The sequence below is a fragment of the Pongo pygmaeus genome, chromosome 2 (assembly GCF_028885625.2).
Source record: "Pongo pygmaeus isolate AG05252 chromosome 2, NHGRI_mPonPyg2-v2.0_pri, whole genome shotgun sequence".
Classification (NCBI taxonomy): Eukaryota; Metazoa; Chordata; class Mammalia; order Primates; family Hominidae; genus Pongo; species Pongo pygmaeus.
Genome location: NC_085930.1, coordinates 208,688,535 through 208,708,417, shown reverse-complemented (window position 1 = coordinate 208,708,417; position 19,883 = coordinate 208,688,535). Strand labels below are relative to the sequence as shown.

At 39.9% G+C, this 19,883-nt stretch overlaps 1 protein-coding gene across 1 annotated transcript in view; it reads right to left on the bottom strand.

The window, feature by feature from the left end:
* Window positions 1-236: 236 nt before the first annotated feature.
* Window positions 237-19,883, bottom strand: part of FYTTD1 (forty-two-three domain containing 1) — a 38,985-nt gene continuing 19,338 nt past the window's right edge. The window contains exons 3-9 of the mRNA XM_054480572.1: window positions 14,918-15,066; window positions 13,244-13,356; window positions 10,311-10,407; window positions 9,843-9,904; window positions 7,308-7,382; window positions 5,846-5,972; window positions 237-2,710 (exon numbers count right to left, since the gene is read on the bottom strand). Of these exons, the coding sequence (XP_054336547.1) occupies window positions 2,612-2,710; window positions 5,846-5,972; window positions 7,308-7,382; window positions 9,843-9,904; window positions 10,311-10,407; window positions 13,244-13,356; window positions 14,918-15,066 (722 nt within the window). The 3' untranslated portion in view covers window positions 237-2,611. The remainder of the gene's footprint in view (window positions 2,711-5,845; window positions 5,973-7,307; window positions 7,383-9,842; window positions 9,905-10,310; window positions 10,408-13,243; window positions 13,357-14,917; window positions 15,067-19,883) is intronic.

The window sequence follows — 19,883 nt, the reverse complement described above, 5'->3', positions numbered from 1 at the left end:
CGTGAGCCACCGTGCCCGGCCTGGATTCTTCTTTTTAGATTCATTTGTTGGAGCTACAAATGAAATTATCAAGAGAGAGAGGGATGCTAATAGGAGAGTCTACAGTGATCTACCAATTTTACTAGTAGATAAGGTTTCACACCCTAAAAACTACAAATATAAATAACCACTACAAAGTTCTTCGTAACACAGAACAATCTAAAAACCACAACTCAATCTTTAGAGCTGAGAATAAATCATGTGAAACCTGTAACATTTTATTTGTTAAAAATGAACAGCTTCAGAATAGATCTAAATGTAACTTTTCCAAAAAACACCAAAAAGTACAGTGTAAAGCACCTCCTCGTTAAATACAAACTTTCATTTGGTGATGCACGGCACCAATGTTTTGCATATACCTTGATGCAAAGAAAAGTTTAAGTTGCATCCTGTTTTTTAAAAAAACCGAAACTTAAGAACTGAACAAGGATTACAACCACATTCCAATAAAGAAAATTCTCCTTCAACAAAGCATATTGTTTTGTTTATATACAATATGTGACCACCAAGAGTTTTAATTTAGTTGTACCAAAGGCAAAACATTATACTTAAAATTAAATTACAGATGCATGAAGAATAAAAGTTTAATATACCAAAGATAATTTGTTATTTAATGCACTCAATGTCAGTATTTGGGGCAATTTTTAAGGTTTTCCCAAAAAATGGCATGAATAGCTCTATACAATAGGTAAGAACAGGAAAATGAAAACACCTTTATACCATATTTTCACAAACCGTTCTAAAGACAGCAAACTCGAGCTCAGCTGCTTTTCCTTGCTTTAAAATAAGCTACCAGTAATTCTAAATCAGACTAAAATGTACTGTTCCTAGACCAAATACAGGCATTCATACTTGCAAAAATGTTTTGCAATGAGTTCTTGGCCTATATGAAAAGCATCAAATAGCTAAGGAGAGACTAGAATTTATTTTCAAATTGTGTGACTGACTTCCAATAATCCCTTATCAGTACAAGTACCAGGAAAATATCAGATATTAAAGATCAGATTTAACTCTTTGGTATAAGCATGAAACTGTTACTGACAGCTTTCCATGGCGAGCATAAACCATGAAGCAACTCAAGAAGCATGAGAGACAACAATGAAGTCTAGTACACAACGCAGGGCAGGCCAAGAACGATGTCTGCTTTACAGGAAAAGTCAACACTAACAATCTACTCCTGAGAAACTAACACCTATTTAGATGTTTTTAATATAATGGCAAACTAAAACGTCAAGCTTCAAAATAACCAAACTTATAATGTATTCCTGGAAGATTTTGCTGCATTTGGCATTATACCGTAATTTACAGTATACAACATCTGAGGACTCAGTACTATCTTGGCACAGACTAACTTCTCCCACTCTGTCAGAGGTGGCAGGTGGCTGGGCAGTGGGGAGGGCCTTTTCTCCCCATAAATGCCTGAACTTTAATTTATATCATATAAGAAATCAGTGAAAGGTAAACAACAAGGTTAATGTAACTCTATTATAAATTTTGCATTTTTTCTCTCTGTGACATATACAAGTATATTTTTGTTTTTGGAGCTATAAATTATTTAATTTAGCAATCTTCAAAGCTCATAAATTTCAACTTTTCAAATAAGAAATTTTAACTTCCAATAAGAAGTCTAGGACTTTATGGCTATTAATTTTACTATCAAAATATCCAAGGGACTCCATTCAATGTAATAGTTATAATTCTTCTAAATATCATTTGATTAATTCTTTGTGGACACTAGACTCAAGACTATGCTAAATCCAAACAGTACACCTATAACCAGGGTTTTGAAGTTTTTCATCTCAACTACCTGTCCTTCAACTTGCTACTTACTTCCTCTCATGCCTTCATTTATTAAACACAAACTGTCATTTTTTAAAACTGGGCCTTCTCCTCCAAGGCCCTATCAGATAACTTTGTAAATATGCATTTACAGTCTTTAAACACCAACATTTTAAACTGAGACTAGTACCTAGAGCCACACTTCTTGTTAAAAGTTCAGCACTAAAGCTGTATAATTCCAGGGGATTACACCATCTGAAAAAGGAACCACGTTCTAGATATTCCCATAAATCTTAAAACCCAACACTGGAATTCTAATAAATTTTTTTGTATCTCTAATGAAGAAAAGGCAACTGTACTGACTACACCAACACTATTAAAAGGTAAGTGACAGCAACAAAGGGACCTACTTATGTTTCTGAAGACCAAGATTTACCATGACAAAGTCTAAAATATGGGCAAAGGTGATGAGATCCTGAATACCACTATCATAAAAATAATCAATTTCTATCTTTCTGTCTTCCTTCTGCTGCATGAGGAACCAAAGAAGTCAAACAGATGATTGTTCTGTCTGAGCCAACCATGAAATCTTTAAGAACAGATAGGTATAATCCCTATTATTCTTTCAGGGCATTATTTTATACTTTTTTTTTTAAAAAAAAAAACCTTCAAAAATAAGAGTTATTTAGCCTTGTGAATATTTTGAAGTAAAGTTTCTTGAATTTCTGTGATGAACTCTTCAAGCAATTTAACTTTTCAGAGTCATCACTCAAAAGTTCCTGTGACATGGGACCTATCCCACGGTGACAAAGCGGCTTCCCCCTTTGTTGTATGTGAGAGTGGCTCTTTGTTCCTTCAGGATCCCAAACCGCTCATTCAACGTCATCCCTGTCTAGAGAAAAGAAAAAAACAAAAACAACAACAAAGCAACAATTAACAACTTTACTGAAAGCCATATTTGCTTTGGAACAATAATGTCATCTTATGATTAATTAAAAGTAACGACAGCTAACATTTCCTAAATATTTACATGTATGACCTCATATAAAGCCTACATTATATACTATATAAAACACACATATGCTATAATGCCTGGAAGTCATACACCCAAAGCCCCTATCTGAATTATTTTCAGGCTCTGTAAACACTGCCACCAACTCATGATGTCACTGATAAAAGTAAGAACTCTTCAGACCTGTAAATATTTTATAGCAAATTTTCTTGACTTACGGTGAGTTCAACACAGAAATTCTAATCAAATTCAAATGAAAATCTGGTTTTTTTTTAATTAACAACAGCATCTACAAACTTACCATTTCTGGAAAAAAATAATAGCAACAAAATAAAAATAAGCAAAACAAATTTGGTCAAATTTTTTTTCCTTTTTTTTTTATTGAGATAGTCTGGCTGTCATCCAGGCTGGAGTGCAGTGGCGCAATCTCAGCTCATTGCAACTTCCACCTCCTGGGTTCAAGCAATTCTCCCATCTCAGCCTCCCGAGTAGCTGGGATTACAGGCACGGGTCACCACACCTGGCTAATTTTTTTATTTTTAGTAGAGACGGGGTTTTTCCATGTTGACCAGGCTGGTCTCAAACTCCTGACCCCAAGTGATCCACCCATGTCGGCCTCCCAAAGTTCTGGGATTACAGGCGTGAGCCACCACACCAGGCCAATTTGGTCAAATTTCTATCCATCCTTTGTAACTTCAATTTCACATTATTTCAAGGAATACCAAAAAAGCATCTGACAAAATTGAATACCCATTCTTGATAAAAATTCTCAGTATATCAGGAATAGAAGTGAGCTTCCTCAATCTGACAAAGAGAATCTATAAAAAGAAAAGAGAAAAAAAAAAGAAACTGGGCCAGGCATGGTGGCTCATGCCTGTAAACCCAGCACTTTGGGAGGCCGAGGTAGGCAGATCAAAAGTTCAGGAGTTTGAGACCAGCCTGGCCAATATGGTGAAACCCTGTCTCTACTAAAAATACAGAAAAATTAGCTGGGTGTGGTGGCACATGCCTGTAGTCCCAGGTACTCAGGAGGCTGAGACAGGAGAATTGCTTGAACTCGGGAGGCAGAGGTTGCAGTCAGCCAAGATCGCGCCACTGCACTCCAGCTTGGGCTACAGAGTAAGACTCTATCTCAAAAAAAAAAAAAACAAAAAAAAACTATGCCTAATATCATACTAAATGGTGACATATTTAATGCTTTCTCTTCAGGCTTTGGAACAAGGCATGCATACAAGTATACATCTTACCACTTCTACTCGACATTGGACTGGAGGTCCTAGCCATTGTAACAAAGCAAGAAAAAGAAAAGGTTTAAAGATTGGAAAGGAATTAGGAGAATGAAATGAATGTTTACACATAAAATCCTAAGCTGGCCAGCCACAGAAGGCAGGTGGTGGCTTGAGCTTAGGAGTTCAAGACCAGCCTGGGCAATGTAGCGAAACCCTATCTGAAACCCTGTCTCTACAAAAAATACAAAAATTAGCCAAGTATGGTGTGTGTGCCTGTATCCCCAGGTGTGGTGGTGTGTGCCTGTATCCCCAGGTGTGGTGTGTGTGCCTACATCCCCAGGTGTGGTGTGTATGCCCATATCCCCAGGTGTGGTGGTGTGTGCCTACATCCCCAGGTGTGGTAGTGTGTGCCCGTATCCCCAGGTGTGGTGTGTGTGCCCGTATCCCCAGGTGTGGTGGTGTGTACCTGTATCCCCAGGTGTGGTGGTGTGTGCCTGTATCCCCAGGTGTGGTGTGTGTGCCTGTATCTCCAGGTGTGGTGGTGTGTGCCTGTATCCCCAGGTGTGGTGGTGTGTGCCTGTATCCCCAGCTACCTAGGAGGCTGAGGTGGGAGGAAGGATCATTTGAGGCTGGGAGGTCAAGGCTACAGTGAGCTATGATTATGCCACTGCATTCCAGTCCTGGTGACAGAGTGAGACCGTTTCATTAAAAAAAAAAATGTCCTAAGGAATCTACAAAGTCAATTCAAAAGTAAGTGAATTTAGCAAGATTACAGGATACAAGGTTAATATGGTTAATACAAAATTGTCAATGTGGTTTTGACCTTTTTTTTTTTTTGGGATGGAGTATTGCTCTGTTGCCCAGGCTGGAGTGAGTGGCACGATCTCAGCTCCCTGCCATCTCTGCCTCCTGGGTTCAAACAATTCTCCTGCCTCAGCCTCCCTAGTAGCTGGGATTACAGGCGTGAGCCACCACACCAGGCTAATTTTTGTATTTTTAGTAGAGACAGGATTTCACCACGTTGGCCAGGCTGGTCTCGAACTCCTGACTTCAGGTGATCTGCCCACCTCGGCCTCCCAAAGTGCTGGGATTACAGGTATGAGCCACCGCGCCTGGTTGGTTTTGACAATTTTGTTATTAACCTTGTATCCTGTAATCTTGCTAGATGGCTATAGTCGAACAGCAGATAATAGTGAGTGTTGGTGAGGATGTAGAGAAATTCAGAACCCTCATAGATGCTGGTAGGAATATAAAGTTGTAGCACAGACTCTTCTAGGAAAAACAGTCCAGCAGTTCCTCAAAAGATTAGATACAGAGTTACTATAAACCTAGCAATTCTACTCCTAGGTATTTACCAGGGAGAAATGAAAACAGATGCTCACACAAAAACTTCTGCACAAATGCTCAGAGCAGTATTATTCCTAATATCCAAGGAGTGAAAACACCCCAAATACCCATCCAGTAATGAAGGAATAAATAAGATGTGGTATATACATATGATGAACACTGTTCAGCAGGAAAACAAAATTAAATATGCATACAATATAGATGAACCTTGAAAACATTATGCTAAGTGAAAGAATTCAGTCACAAATATACACCGCATGAGCTGATTTATATGAAATGCCAAAATAGGCAAACTGGCAGACAAAAGCAGATTGGTGGTTCCCTAGGTTTCAGGGGGCAGTTAGGATACCTTGTTTATAATTCACTATTATAATAAATACTTTGTTAATTAAAATATTCTCAGCAAATGACCCAAGAAAATACAGAAAACTTTTTTTACCTGTTTTCCGACACTGTTTATGTCAAACTGTAGGGGAACACCTTTAGGAACTTTCTTGACGTCACTTTGCTCCCGCTTTGTTAAAAATGAAGGTACAGCAGTACGAGTTAATCGTGGTTTCTGAGTTCTATTAGAAAAATATTAAAATATCAGAGCAGCTTAACAATGAAAAGAAAAATAAATTCATTTGGTACTTAAGACATCTTGTACACATGTTCAAATGTATTAGGGCCATTTTATTTGTGTTCTCAAAAAAAAAGTGTCACTGGCTACTCTAGACTAAAATATATAGTTGTTCAGAGACTATCTCTTTAAATAGAACTACAAACTTTTCAACAAGTTGGAATGTTTGGTGATTCCTAACTCTTGATCTTCCATTAAAATAAAGCAATCTCTAAAGTCCTAGGCACCCATCCTACATTCTTTTCATTTCAATCATTAAGATGGCTGGATGGCTAGGTACTGTGGCTTGGGCCTATAATCCCGGTACTTTGGGAGGCCAAGGCAGGAGGATCGCTTGAGGCCAGGGGTTAGAGACGAGCCTAAGGAACACAGCAAGACCCCATCTGTACAAAAAAAAAATTAGCTGGGTGTGGTGGTGCATGCCTATGTTCCCAGCTACTCAGGAGGCTGAGGCAGGAGAATTATTGGAGCCCAGGAGTTCGAGGTAGCAGTGAGCTATGGTGGCACCACTGCACTCCAGCCTGGGCATCAGAGTGAGACCTTATCTCTTAAAAAAATCAAGAGATGGTTGAATACAACATAAGCTCCATAAATCGACAAAGTTTATAAAGCAATAAATTTAAAGAGAAGGTAGGTCTGTATGGTCTGAAAAATAAAGACATCGAAAATATTACAGGGATTGGGAGAAGTAGCATGTATACCATCATCTCGTTTATTATTGTACACAAAAATATACATATTGGGTCAGGTGCAGTGGCTCACGCCTATAACCTCAGCACTTTGGGAGGCCAAGGCAAGAGGACTGCTTGAGTCTAGGAGTTCAAGACCAGTCTGGGCACAAACAAACAAACAAAAAAGCCAGGCATGGTGGTGAGCAACTATCGTCCCAGCTACTCGGGACTCGGGAGGCTGAGGCAGGAGGATCGCTTGAGCTTGGGAGGTCAAGGCTGCAGTAAGCAATGATCACGGCACTGCACTCCAGCCTGGGTAACAGGGCCAGACCTTGCCTCCAAAAAAAGGGTGGAGTATACATGCACATCATTTTTAAAACATAAAAAACACGGTTTAAACGTGGTCATTTAGGGCTGCAGAATCAGGAATCAAGAAAGCTCTTACTTTACTTTACACCATATACTGTTTCCATATTGTATCACAGGTATTACTTTCTTCTTGGTTTATCCTAACTTGGACATCATTCTCTGAGCAGAAGTCCAATACTTTCTTATGATCTCATGTAATGAGAGGTTATAATTTTTGCACAAAGAAAGAAACAACTTACACTGGGCATTGCACTGCTCCAGGATTGTCAATAGATACAGTCAAAATTCCTCCATTTGTGGTGGAAGTCCGCCATCTAGTTTCAAAAAAAATCAAAAAAATTCATTAAATGTAAGTTGATAAACCCTATGTATATTCAAAATAAAAATAAACATTAAAAGTATCCATTACTTTTTCTTAGCTTGTAAGAAATAAGTACCTAAACCCCACCATGATATAATGAATCAACATCTTGGGTGCAGAACTGAGCATCTGAATTAATTTATTAAATATTTTTCAGTGTAATAAATATATACAAATTAAAAAAAATCAAATAGTACAAAAGAACTTCTAATAAAAAGCAACAGTCCCTCACCCCACTATTCTGCTTTCCATTCCTACTCTCCAGAGACAGCACTTTCAACCTTTCTGTTTTACCTGCTTGCTGGTTACTTCCAATTCACTAAACAAGACGCTTATATAGTAAAAAAAAAACAAAAAAACAAAAAAACTTGCTGCAGCCGGGCACGCTGGCTCACACCTGTAATCCCAGCACTTTGGGAGGCAGAGGCAGGTGGATCATGAGGTCAGGAGTTCAAGACCAGCCTGGCCAAGATAGTGAAACCCCATGTCTACTAAAAAAATAAACAAATAAATAAATACAAAATGAAGCCGGGTATGGGGCGTGGTGGTGGGTATCTGTAATCCCAGCTACTCGGGAGGCTGAGGCAGAGAACTGCGTGAACCCGGGAGGGGGAGGTTGCAGTGAAATGAGACTGCGCCACTGCACTCCAGCCTGGGCGACAGAGCGAGACTCCATCTCAAAAAAAAAAACTTGCTATGATGAATAAAGATTTAGTTCGTCAAACTATCCTTCAGTGTCCTTACCTACCTTGAAACATTTTGATGACTGTATCACTATTTCCGGGCCTTTGTAACTGAAAATACTTAAATCTCTGTTTCTTTCAGTAGAATCTCTTGACCCCACCCCCAGCTTTATGTGAAAGGATAACAGTGCCTCTATTCCTTCCCTCCACCTCTGCTCCTTTGTTTGTACCTCTCACTTTCTGTCAGCTCTTCCTTTATATTCACATTAGTCAAAATTGGACATTTACATTATATTCTGTTCTCAAATTAACTGTTTTGTGCTTTGTCTAACAGGTTGATTCTCAAAGTTCAAAACAAATAACATTTATATGATCACGATTATGTAAATATTGTTCACTGCAAAAGCAAAAAGGCTACAATTATTATTTCTTTCCCCATGGTTTCTAATGTCATGACCCCTGTGCTAAAGAATACTACCTGTATCAGTTTCACAGTTTCCTAACACTCCAACTGCTAAAAATCATGCCCCATACTTGGCACCATATCTGGACCCTGACCATGTTTTACAGCCAGCTCTCTGTATCCACAGGTTCTACATCCATGTATCCAATCAATTTCAACCGCAGAATGAAAACAATCCATGGATATGGAGGGCCGATTGTAAGGGACTTGAGTATCTGAGGATTTTAATCTCTTCAATGGGCCTGGAACCAATTCCCCTGAGACACAGAGGGCCAACTGTATATATTTTGTTTTCCAAAAAGTAGTCTTAATTTTACATAATTTAATCTCAAAACCTAATCACACTGATGGAATTAGTATGTTACAACTCACACTTAGGAGGTGTGATTATAACAGGATAAAATAGATTTTCAAAAGATTTTTTATAGGGCTAAGAAAAAAAGACTGTGAAAAGGAAAACTATTTTTTTTCAAGTTGTACAAATTTTCTAAAAGCTCTACTGAATTTTATTCTATTCATTCCCTAAATAGCTTCATTTGTACGAAAGCAGTTACAGCAAAAAAAAGAAAAAGAAAAAAAAAGCTGTTTCATTAAAATGGAATAGCCAATAAAAAATAAAAATAATAAAAAAGAAGTAATCTACTTGGCACTAAAACTGTTACAATATCGACACATGAAAACACAAAAGGTTTTTGGGGAAAATTAACAAAGGACAAAACAGGATTTATTTATTTTAGGCTCAATTTTTAAAAATTTTTTTGGAGACAGTCTCCATAGCCCGAGCTATGCTGCTCAGGCTGGTGTGCACTGGCGATCGAGCTATGCTGCTCAGGCTGGTGTGCACTGGCATCGAGCTATGCTGCTCAGGCTGCTGTGCACTGGTGATCGAGCTATGCTGCTCAGGCTGCTGTGCACTGGTGATCGAGCTATGCTGCTCAGGCTGCTGTGCACTGGTGATCGAGCTATGCTGCTCAGGCTGCTGTGCACTGGTGATCGAGCTATGCTGCTCAGGCTGGTGTGCAGTGGCAATACACAGGTGAGATTATGGCACTTCACAGCCTTGAACTCTTGGGCTCAATCAATTCTCTTGCTTCAGTCTCCCAACTAGCTGGGATTACAGGTGTGTAGCACCACTATGCCCAGCTTTCAGACTGAATTTTATTTTGGGTTTCAATTAATTTCTTCTGGACTGAGGTACATGATAATTTGGGTAGTTAGTATTCTGGGAGTTTTGAAATAACATCTTGAAAAACAAATGGAAACTTACTGACGAGTTCTCTTTGCTACTACATCGTCTAGCAGTTGTTCTGTATTCAACTGGGCCTGAACCTGAAGGGAAAAAAAAAGCAGTAGGTCCCACAGAAAGCAGAGGATTTGAATCCAAAGAGCGATCCTGCTCTAGAACTTCATAACCCCGTGGGGCGTGTGCATGAATGCAGAAGAGGGGCCTGTGCTATTCTGGCAACACTTCCCTGTTGGAATTCCTATACGAGAACAAGTGGCAAATACAAGTTTATTCCCAAATAACAAGTTAAATTCTTATAAGACATTGCTATTGAGGGTAAGAAAAGACAGGAAATAAAAAACATACAACAGAAAGAACTAATCTACTACCATGTGCCTCACATCCCGAACCCAATGCTGCCTATGACTGAGGCTTACTAAAGGTGGCTGCTCAGGATCCTCTTTGGGAAAAAACAAACAAACAAAAAACACTGCCAAAGTTTTTAAATACCTTCAGGCCTCTTCTGAAAAGAAAAGTTGCCTGGCGAGTATCTTTCTGATGATTTAATTTATTTCCACTCCTGGTAAAATTAGCTGGAATGTTATTTCTGCAACAAAAACACATAGGCCATGCTAAGCCATTTACTTTAAAACATCTTGAGGAAAAATAAGCAAAAATAGTTAAATTAATAGGCTACAAACATGAGGTACAAGTAACAAACAACTCTGAATTATTTCCTTATTAACATGAAGCTACTGAGATTTGATTAACAAATACCTCCCTCCGAAGCATAGCACATAACCACCTGTTAATTTCAAACCACTTTATCTTCCAAATATTCAGTCCTCTAATATCCCATATATCTTCTGAAGACATTAATAATCACATTTTTAGTGCTATTTCCTATATTTGGTGAAAACATAACTTTACAATTTACAGGATTAGTACAAAAGAAAAACTACACATAGGCCAAACTGAAGACCTAAAATAAACTGAAGACCAAAAATAAAGAGAAAGATTTGAAAAACAACATCTCCTTCTTCAGCTTTCTCTTCCTTCCTCACTCAGAAACCGTTATGTATTAATATAAACCATAGAGGCCAGGCGTTATGGCTCACACCTGTAATCCCAGCACTTTGGGAGGTTGAGGTGAGTGGATCAGTTGAGGTCAGGAGTTTGAGACCAGCCTGGGCAACATGGTGAAACCCTGCCTCTACTAAAAACACAAAAATCAGCCAGCCTTGCTGGCACACGCCTGTAGTCCCAGCTACTCAGGAGGCTGAAGCAGGAGAATTGCTTGAATCAGGGAAGCAGAGGTTGCTGCGGGCCGAGATCAAGCCACTGCACTCCAGCCCAGCGACACAGACTTCATCTCAAAAAATAAATCAACCACAGAAAAACTTACACTCTTCTATTTCTTGTTCTTTCATGCACAGAACAATGCTCTTAATTATGTTTGACTGTCACCAATTCTTTTTTTCAATTTAAGTTCTGAGACACATGTGCTGAACGTGCAAGTTTCTTACGTAGCTATACATGTGCCATGGTGGTTTGCGGCACCTAATTTGTTTTCTATAGGAAGTTAGTGAAGTATGAAAAATTAAAATTTCATATTTATCTATGAAATATTCAATCCTCTAACATTCCATGTCTTCAACTGATGTATTGATAAATATGAAAAACTATATAAACAAGTGTTTAACAGATTCCCTAGTCTTACCTCCAATCTTTCAGAGATTCAACTTCAAAATTGCCCTAGCTAACCCAATTAACATGTAAGTCTCATGTAAATGATGGGTTCTTATTTGAGAAAGTCCCCTTTCACAAAAGATATTATCAAGTGATTTGCAAAAGATGATGGTTAAAACTGCAATTCCAGCCATTCCACTTTTTGTTTTTTATTTTTATTTTTTTGAGACAGAGTCTCACTGTCACCCAGGCTGGAGTGCAGTGGCACGATCTTGACTCACTGCAACCTCCGCCTCCCAGGTTTAAGCGATTCTCCTGCCTCAGCCTCCCAAATAGCTGGAACTACAGGCATGCACCACCACGTCCAGCTAATTTTTGTATTTTTAGTAGAGATGGGGTTTCACCATGTTGGCCAGGCTGGTCTTGAACTCTTGGCCTCAGGTGATCCACACGCAGCGGCCTCCCAAAGTGTTGGGATTGCTGGCATGCGCCACCACATCGGGCTAATTTTTGCATTTTCAGTAGAGACGGGGTTCTGCCATGTAACTCCTGACCTCAGTTGATCCGCCTGCTTTAGCCCTCTAAAGTGCTGGGAATACAGGCATGAGCCACTGTGCCCAGCCACTGCATTTTTAAAAAACCTCATTCCAGGTTTTGTTTGCTGAATTATCTTCCATGAAAGATAAATAAATAATACTTGAAACTGAATAAGCAAACTTCACACCTCATCAACTTCATCTACTTTGTCCTTACAGAGAACAGAATGCCATAACAACAGATCATAATTTTTCTTTTCTTTTTCAGAGATGGGGGTCTCACTATGTTGCCCAGGTTAGCCCTGAATCCTGGGCTCATGTGATCCTCCTGCCTCAGCCCCATAAGTAGCTGGGACCACAGGCACATGCCACTGCACCCAGCTGACAGGCCATAATTTTTGGTTTTTATTATTCAATTTACTATAAAAATAATTTCAGTTTAACAAGTGTTCATGAAGAATTCTTCCTTTCTAGTTTGATTTTCCCACAAATAACATACATTGTGTTTCAGTGTTCTAGTGAGAGCCATCCAGACTGAGTAACAAATTGAGCTTTCAGAATTCCCAATTTTGAATAATTCCCACCGAGATGTTAAGAGTTCTACCAGGGCTGGGCACAGGGGCGCATGCCTGTAATCCCAGCACTTTAGGAGGCTGAGTGGGAAGATCACTTGCGGCCAGGAATTGAGACCAGCCTGGACAACACGGTGAGACCATGTCTCTATTAAAAAAAAAAAAAAAAAAAATTAGCAGGGCATGGTGGCATGTATCTGTGGTCCCAGCTACTCAGGAGGCTGATGTGGGAGGATCGCTTGAGCCCAGGGTGGGTCGAGGCTCCAGTGAGCAGTGATGGCGCCACTGCACTACTGCCTCAGCAACAGATCGAGAAGCCCTGTCTCAAAAAACGGGGGGGGGAGGCAGGAGAGAGTTCTACTAAAGTGATCAGCTTTTGCAATTTTATTCCATATGTCAAAGAGGTAAAGAAGCAGAGTGATGCTTTTTAAAAAGCTTGTATCGGTTAAATTCATCAGTAAGAATTCATCTAATAAACAACCTATTACTGGATACATCCATGTGGATGTTAAGATAGACATCCCAAATATCTGTCTTGAAAATGACCAGATAACTAAAAAAATCACTGCAGATCCATTCTTCACAGCACTTAATGCAGGAAGTGTTTTTAATGCAAAACAACACATCATTATATTTGAGCACTTACTTTCTGCTTAGCTGGTTAGGTCTCTTGAGAACTGCTACTGGTTTCCTCTGCCCTTCATTTTGTCTCAGAAGGTTTGCCTTCCTTTTTAATACTGGAAAATATTGTTCTATATTCTAACAGAAGGCAAGAAACTGTGTTAATCAAATTGCATTTTTCTATATACTCCACTACAATAAACATTTCTGATGCAGAATGAACAAGGATTGACAACTGCTTGAATGTGTACATAAGGGAGACAGAGAAACAAACAACTTGAAACTGTACAGTCTACGTGACTGAAAAGATGAAAACCCCACATTATATTTAAAATATGTGAGGTACTCGTGGGACCCACAGGTGATGGGGAATCATGGCTCCGGAACTCAGGAGAAGAATCAGAGAGCCAGAGATATTTAAAATATGTGAGGTGCTCAGCGGACCCACAGGTGATGGGGAATTGCGGCTCTGGAACTCAAGAGAAGAATCAGAGAGCCAGAGCTATAAATCAGGGAATAATTTATATAAACATGATTTTTGATACTAATAGATTTAAAAAAGCTAAGTTCCAAAACAAATGCACGCCAAAAAAAAAGAAAAAGCAGGGAAGTTATGACAGCAAAGACGCTGGAGTAGACATGGTTAGAGGCAAAAAGTATCATAAAAAACAAAAGCACATGAAACATCCTCTTTTTCTTCCTCCACATGTGTAAATTAAATCCATCATTAAAGCCTAATTCAGATATTCATATTGTCCATAAAGACTTCTCTAAAGTTCTTGACAAATATGCACCTTATCTTATACTTTATCTGGATTCTTCTATTAAGTACAAGAGAAGTACTTTATAAATATCCATTGACTAAATCACATTAAAAAGTCTTAATTTGGCCAGGCACCGTGGCTTACGCCTTTAATCCCCACACTTTGGGAGGCTGAGATGGATGGATCAGGAGGTCAGGAGTTGGAGACCAGTCTGGCCAGCCTGGTGAAACCCCGTCTCTACTAAAAATACAAAAATTAGCCAGGCATGGTGGCGCACACCTGTAGTCTCAGCTACTAGGGAGGCTGAGGCAAAAGAATTGCTTGAAACCAGGAGGCGGAGGTTGCAGTGAGCCGAGATTGCACCACTGCACTCCAGCCTGGGCGACAGAATGAGACTCTGTCTCGAAAAAACAAAAACAAACAAACAAACAAAAAAAACTCTTAATTTTCAGCCAGGCACGGTGGCTCACACCTGTAATACTAGCACTTTGGAAGGCCAAGGTGGGCAGACCACTTGAGGTCAGGAGTTCAAGACCAGCCTGGCCAACATGAAAATTAGCTGGGAGTGGTGGTGCACACCTGTAATCCCAGCTACTTGGGAGGCTGAGGCAGGAGAACTGCTTGAACCTGGGAGGTGGACATTGCAGTGAGCCAAGATCGCATCACTGCACTCCAGCCTGGGTAACAGAGCAAGACTCTTATCCATATATAAAAAACAAAAACAAACAAACAAAAAACTTACTTATATTTGAGAATGTGGAAATTTAGGTATTCTTTATGAATGGCAATGATTTTTATTTAGGTATTAAATTTTTTATATCAGTCCCAAAGTACTACATAAAAACAAATAAAATTCTTTCTTAAGCTTATTCACAGAAATGTTAGTACAAATAAAGGAAAAGGATATCTAATCTAGGATTAAGCCATCATCCTACCTTGTCACTTAGAGGTGGACGATTCATAGGACTAATTCCTTTTCGAATTCCAGTTGTTTTCCTAGCTGCAAGGCCAGTGATAACTCCATTAGGACGTCTCTTTCCAGGCATTACTCTTCCTCTACGATTCAGACTAGTCTTACTAAAACCTATAGGAGGGCAAAAAGAGAAGAAAATGTCAATTTAACAATTCAATTGGGAGGGTCACAGGATATTCTATTTCCCAAGGAAGGGGGAACTTATGAACATTTATTATGTTATTATTTGTCTTTTTAAAATTACATAAATACTTCATTTTGAAAAGGCAATCTGCTGCATTGGGAAGGGTTCTGTGGCTACACTGGACTGTAAATAACTAGAGGATTCTCACATGCTGCCTCTAGCCATACTCTTTTGTCATTAGTTTCTCAACAAACAGGACAGTCTGTCGAGTCTTTACCTGTGCATTACTGTAGACACTAACCATATGTGGCTACTGAGCCCTTGAAGTTAAGTACTAGTCTGAATTGAGATATTTCAAGGTAAAATATTTCACTGATGATTTTATATAAATTATATAGTGAAATATTTTAGAGATATTGGGCTAAGTAAAATATATTCATATGTGCTCAATCTTTATTGAACAGTGCTCATCTAGAGTGGCATCACTATCTCATCTCCAATTTACTTATGACAGCGCACTGCAATCTGGCTTCATTTTCAGCCCTACTCCATTCAAACTGCTTTTGCTAAAGTTGCCAGTGAGTGCCAATAGACACATTTTAATCTGTGGCATGTGACATTACCAACTTTGGTTTTCCATTATATATCTTACCTATTTAAATACTTTTTTTAGGCTGGGCACAGTGGCTCACGCCTGTAATCCCAGCACTTGGGAGGCCGAGGGAAGAGGATCCCTTGAGCTCAGGAGTTTAAGACCAGCCTGGGCAACATAGTGAGGCCTTGCCTCTAAAAATTAGTTGGGCATAGTAGCACATGCCTGTAGTCCCAGCTACTCAGGAGGCTGGGGTGAGAGGATTGCTTGAGCCCGGGAGTTCTAGGCTGCAACAGAGTGAGACCCTGTATCCAAAAAATAAATAGATTAAAAAATTAATAAATATATAGACAAATAAGTAAATACTTTTTTTCTAGTTAAAAAAAAAAAAAATAGGGGCCGGGTGCGGTGGCTCACACCTGTAATCCCAGCACTCTGGGAGGCCGAGGCAGGTGGATCACAAGGTCAGGAGATCAAGACCATCCTGGCAAACACAGTGAAACCCCGTCTCTACTAAAAATACAAAAAATTAGCCGGGCGTGGTGGCAGGTGCCTGTAGTCCCAGCTACTCGGGAGGCTGAGGCAGGAGAATGGCGTGAACTGGGAGGTGGAGCTTGCAGTGAGCCGAGATCGTGCCACTACACTCCAGCCTGGGTGAAGAGCGAGACTCCGTCTCAAAAACATAAATAAATAAAAAATAAATTGGGAGTGTCTCCGAACCTATTCTGGTTCAGGGGCTGCCCGTTAAAAAAAAAAAAAAAAAAAGGTAAATTAAAAAATAAACATGTTCACTGCAGAATTCCTAGAAACATATAAAGTACAAATAAGAAAATAAACATCACCCATCAGCCTACCACCTAGAGATGACCACTAACATTCTGTCTTTCTAGTCTTTTATTTGTATACATATATTTTAAAAGTTAACATTTTTGGTTTTAACTATTTTTAAGCAACTCAAGACTATCACCTGTAGTAATTCTCAATTTTATAGTAGTGCCTCAATTTTATAGTAGAAAGTGAACTGAGTCAATCTTTCGGCAACTATACAACTCTACATACTATTTTGTAGCCCTACATTAATCCTGTACTGCAGGCTGGGCATGGTGGCTCATGCCTATAATCCCAGCACTTTGGGAGACCGAGAAGGAGGGATTGCTTGAGCCCAGGAGTTCGAGACCAGCCTGGGCAACATGGCAACACCTCATCTCTAGAAAAAATACAAAAATTAGCCGGGTGCAGTGGTGCGCACCTGTAGTCCCAGGTAATAGGGATGCCAAGGCAGGAGGATCACTTGAGCCTGGGAAGCAGAGGTTACAGTGAGCCAAGATCACACTGTACTCCAGCCTGGGGTGACAGAACAAGACTCTGTCTCAAACACACACACACAAGTCTCAAACACACACACACCTATATTGCGAAAATATTATCCCATGTTTTTGACATCCTTTTATCGCATTACTTTTTAATATGCCATACTTGATCCAACCAATTTTATACTAATCATTTCAGTTAGTTCTAATTATAAATAATATCACAATAGAACCACAGATATATTTTTAAACACATCCATGATTATTTTCTGAAGATGTGAGTTTCTAGAAGGTGAAATGCTAGGTTAAACAGTAAAGCAAACTCTTTTTTTTTTTTTTTTTTGAGACAGAGTCTCGCTCTGTCGCCCAGGCTGGAGTGCAATGGCGTGATCTCAACTCACTGCAACCTCCACCTCCTGGGTTCAAAGAATTCTCCTGCCTCAGCCTCCTGAGTAGCTGGGATTACAGGTGCCTGCCACCACACTCAGTTATATATATATAAATTTTTTTGAGACGGAGTCTCACCCTGTTGCCCAGGCTGGAGTGCAGTGGCGTGATCTCGGCTCACTGCAACCTCCGCCTCCCGGGTTCACGCCATTCTCCTGCCTCAGTCTCCCGAGTAGCTGGTACTACAGGTGCCCACCACCATGCCCGGCTAATTTTTTACATTTTTAGTAGAGACAGGGTTTCACCGTGTTAGCCAGGATAGTCTTATCTCCTGACCTTGTGATCTGCCTGCCTCAGCCTCCCAGAGTGCTGGGATTACAGGTGTAAGCCACCGCGCCCAGCCTATTTTTCTATTTTTAGTAAAGACAGGGTTTTACCATGTTGGCCAGGCTGGTCTCAAACTCCTGACCTCAGGTGATCTGTCTGCCTCAACTTCCCAAAGTGCTGGGGTTACAGGCATGAGCCATCATGGCTGGCTTAAAGTTTTTGGTTTTTAAATCAAATTACTGCTGCCCTATGCGTGGTTTCCTTCTAAAATTGCAACTAGATGAAGATTAAACCATACTGGGAAAAACTGTACATTAAAATTAATTCCAATATACAATCACTTGCTATTTGTGTTAAATAATGTGACAGCTACACTTCACTGTGCTAGGCACTGTGCTGAGTACTATAATTTGTATGATAATCTGATAAGGCTGATGCTAACTATCTTCCTTGAGAAAGGAAGAAACTGGAAAATATTCCAAAAGAATAAGTGAGTTTGTAGGGCAAAAAGAAAAGATTAAAAGGAGGAGGAACCCATTATTATACCAAAATTTCAGGACTAGATGAGAAAAACTGACAAGAAACTCTCATAAATAGGAATCAAATGGATTGAAACAAGATCCTAAGTATGAAATAAGGTTGGGCACTGTGGCTCACACCTGTAATTCCAGCACTTAGGCTGAGGCGGGTGGATCATTTGAGGTCAGGAGTTCGAGACCAGCCTGGCCAACATGGTGAAACCTCGTCTCTACTAAAAATATAAAAATTAGCCACCAGGGGTGGTGGTGCACACCTGTAATCGCAGCTACTGGGGAGGCTGAGGCATAAGAATCGCTTGACCTCGGAGGCGGAGGTTGCAACGAGCCAAGATCGCACTACTACACTACAGCCTGGGTGACAGGGCAAGACTCCATCTCAAAAAAAAAAAAAAAAAAAGTATGGAATAGAACTCTATCCCTTGGTGCTTTCTATTTCTATTGATAGTACAGTACATTGTTCCCATACTTATCAATCTTGCTACTGTTTTTTTTTCTCTTATCCAAGGTGTTGCCTCCTCTGCTTTTTTTTGTTGTTGTTGTGTTTTGCTTTGTTTTGTTTTGTTTTGGGGACGGAGTCTCGCTCTGTTGCCCAGGCTGGAGTGCAGTGGCGCAATCTCGGCTCACAGCAAGCTCCACCTCCCAGGTTCACGCCATTCTCCTGCCTCAGCCTCCTGAGTAGCTGGGACTACAGGCACCCGCCACCACGCCCAGCTAATTTTTTGCATTTTTAGTAGAGATGGGGTTTCACTATGTTGGCCAGGCTGGTCTTGAACTCCTGACCTCGTAATCTGCCCACCTCGGCCTCCCAAAGTGCTGGGATTACTGGCATGAGCCACTTGGCCCAGCCTCCTCCTCTGCTTTCTAATCAGGCCTATATGATTTGTTCTCCCACCTTTCTACCTTTGAACAAACTTCATTAGCTATATCTGTTTTAGCAATGATTATATTCTTTACCCTTTCATTGTCACATTACATAAAGTAAGAAAGATCTATACATACTGCCCCAATTATCTCCCCTTCCTTCTTATGCTCTGTAACTGTCTTATATTCTAAAAAGCACTCTGAAGGGGTACTAAAGACATCATCCAATGCAACAGTCTTTTCTTAGTTTTCATTCATTGAGCCTCTCTGCAGAGTTCCAGAGTACCCACATTCTCCATGTACTTCAACTACCACCCTTTATGAAGACCCTTTTACATTTTCAGCTCCATCAGAGCAGTAGTTTAATACCAGTTAGGTATCAGAATCATCCATGGAGCTTAAAAAAAATCCCCCAAGCCCTACCTCTACAGGTCCTGGTTCAGTAGAAATAAAGTACAGCCAGAGCATCTATTTCATAAAGCTCCGCAGGTGCAACTAAGGTTGGTAACAGCTAAACTAGAGAAAGAAATTTTCATCTTTCTTTTGAATCCCAAGACTAATCTATTCATGAATTTATTTCCACATACATCAGGTCTCAATAATTTCAGGAGCTTTATCATCTAAATAAAGATTTGAGGGATTTTCTGGGAAACGTCACATCCTAGAGTATACATAATCATATTATTGGCTCCTTTCCAAAGCAACATACAAATATTCCCAACTCTTCTACCTCTAGTAAGAACAGCATTCTCAAACTTTTTAGTCTCAGTACCTCTTTATCTTTACAC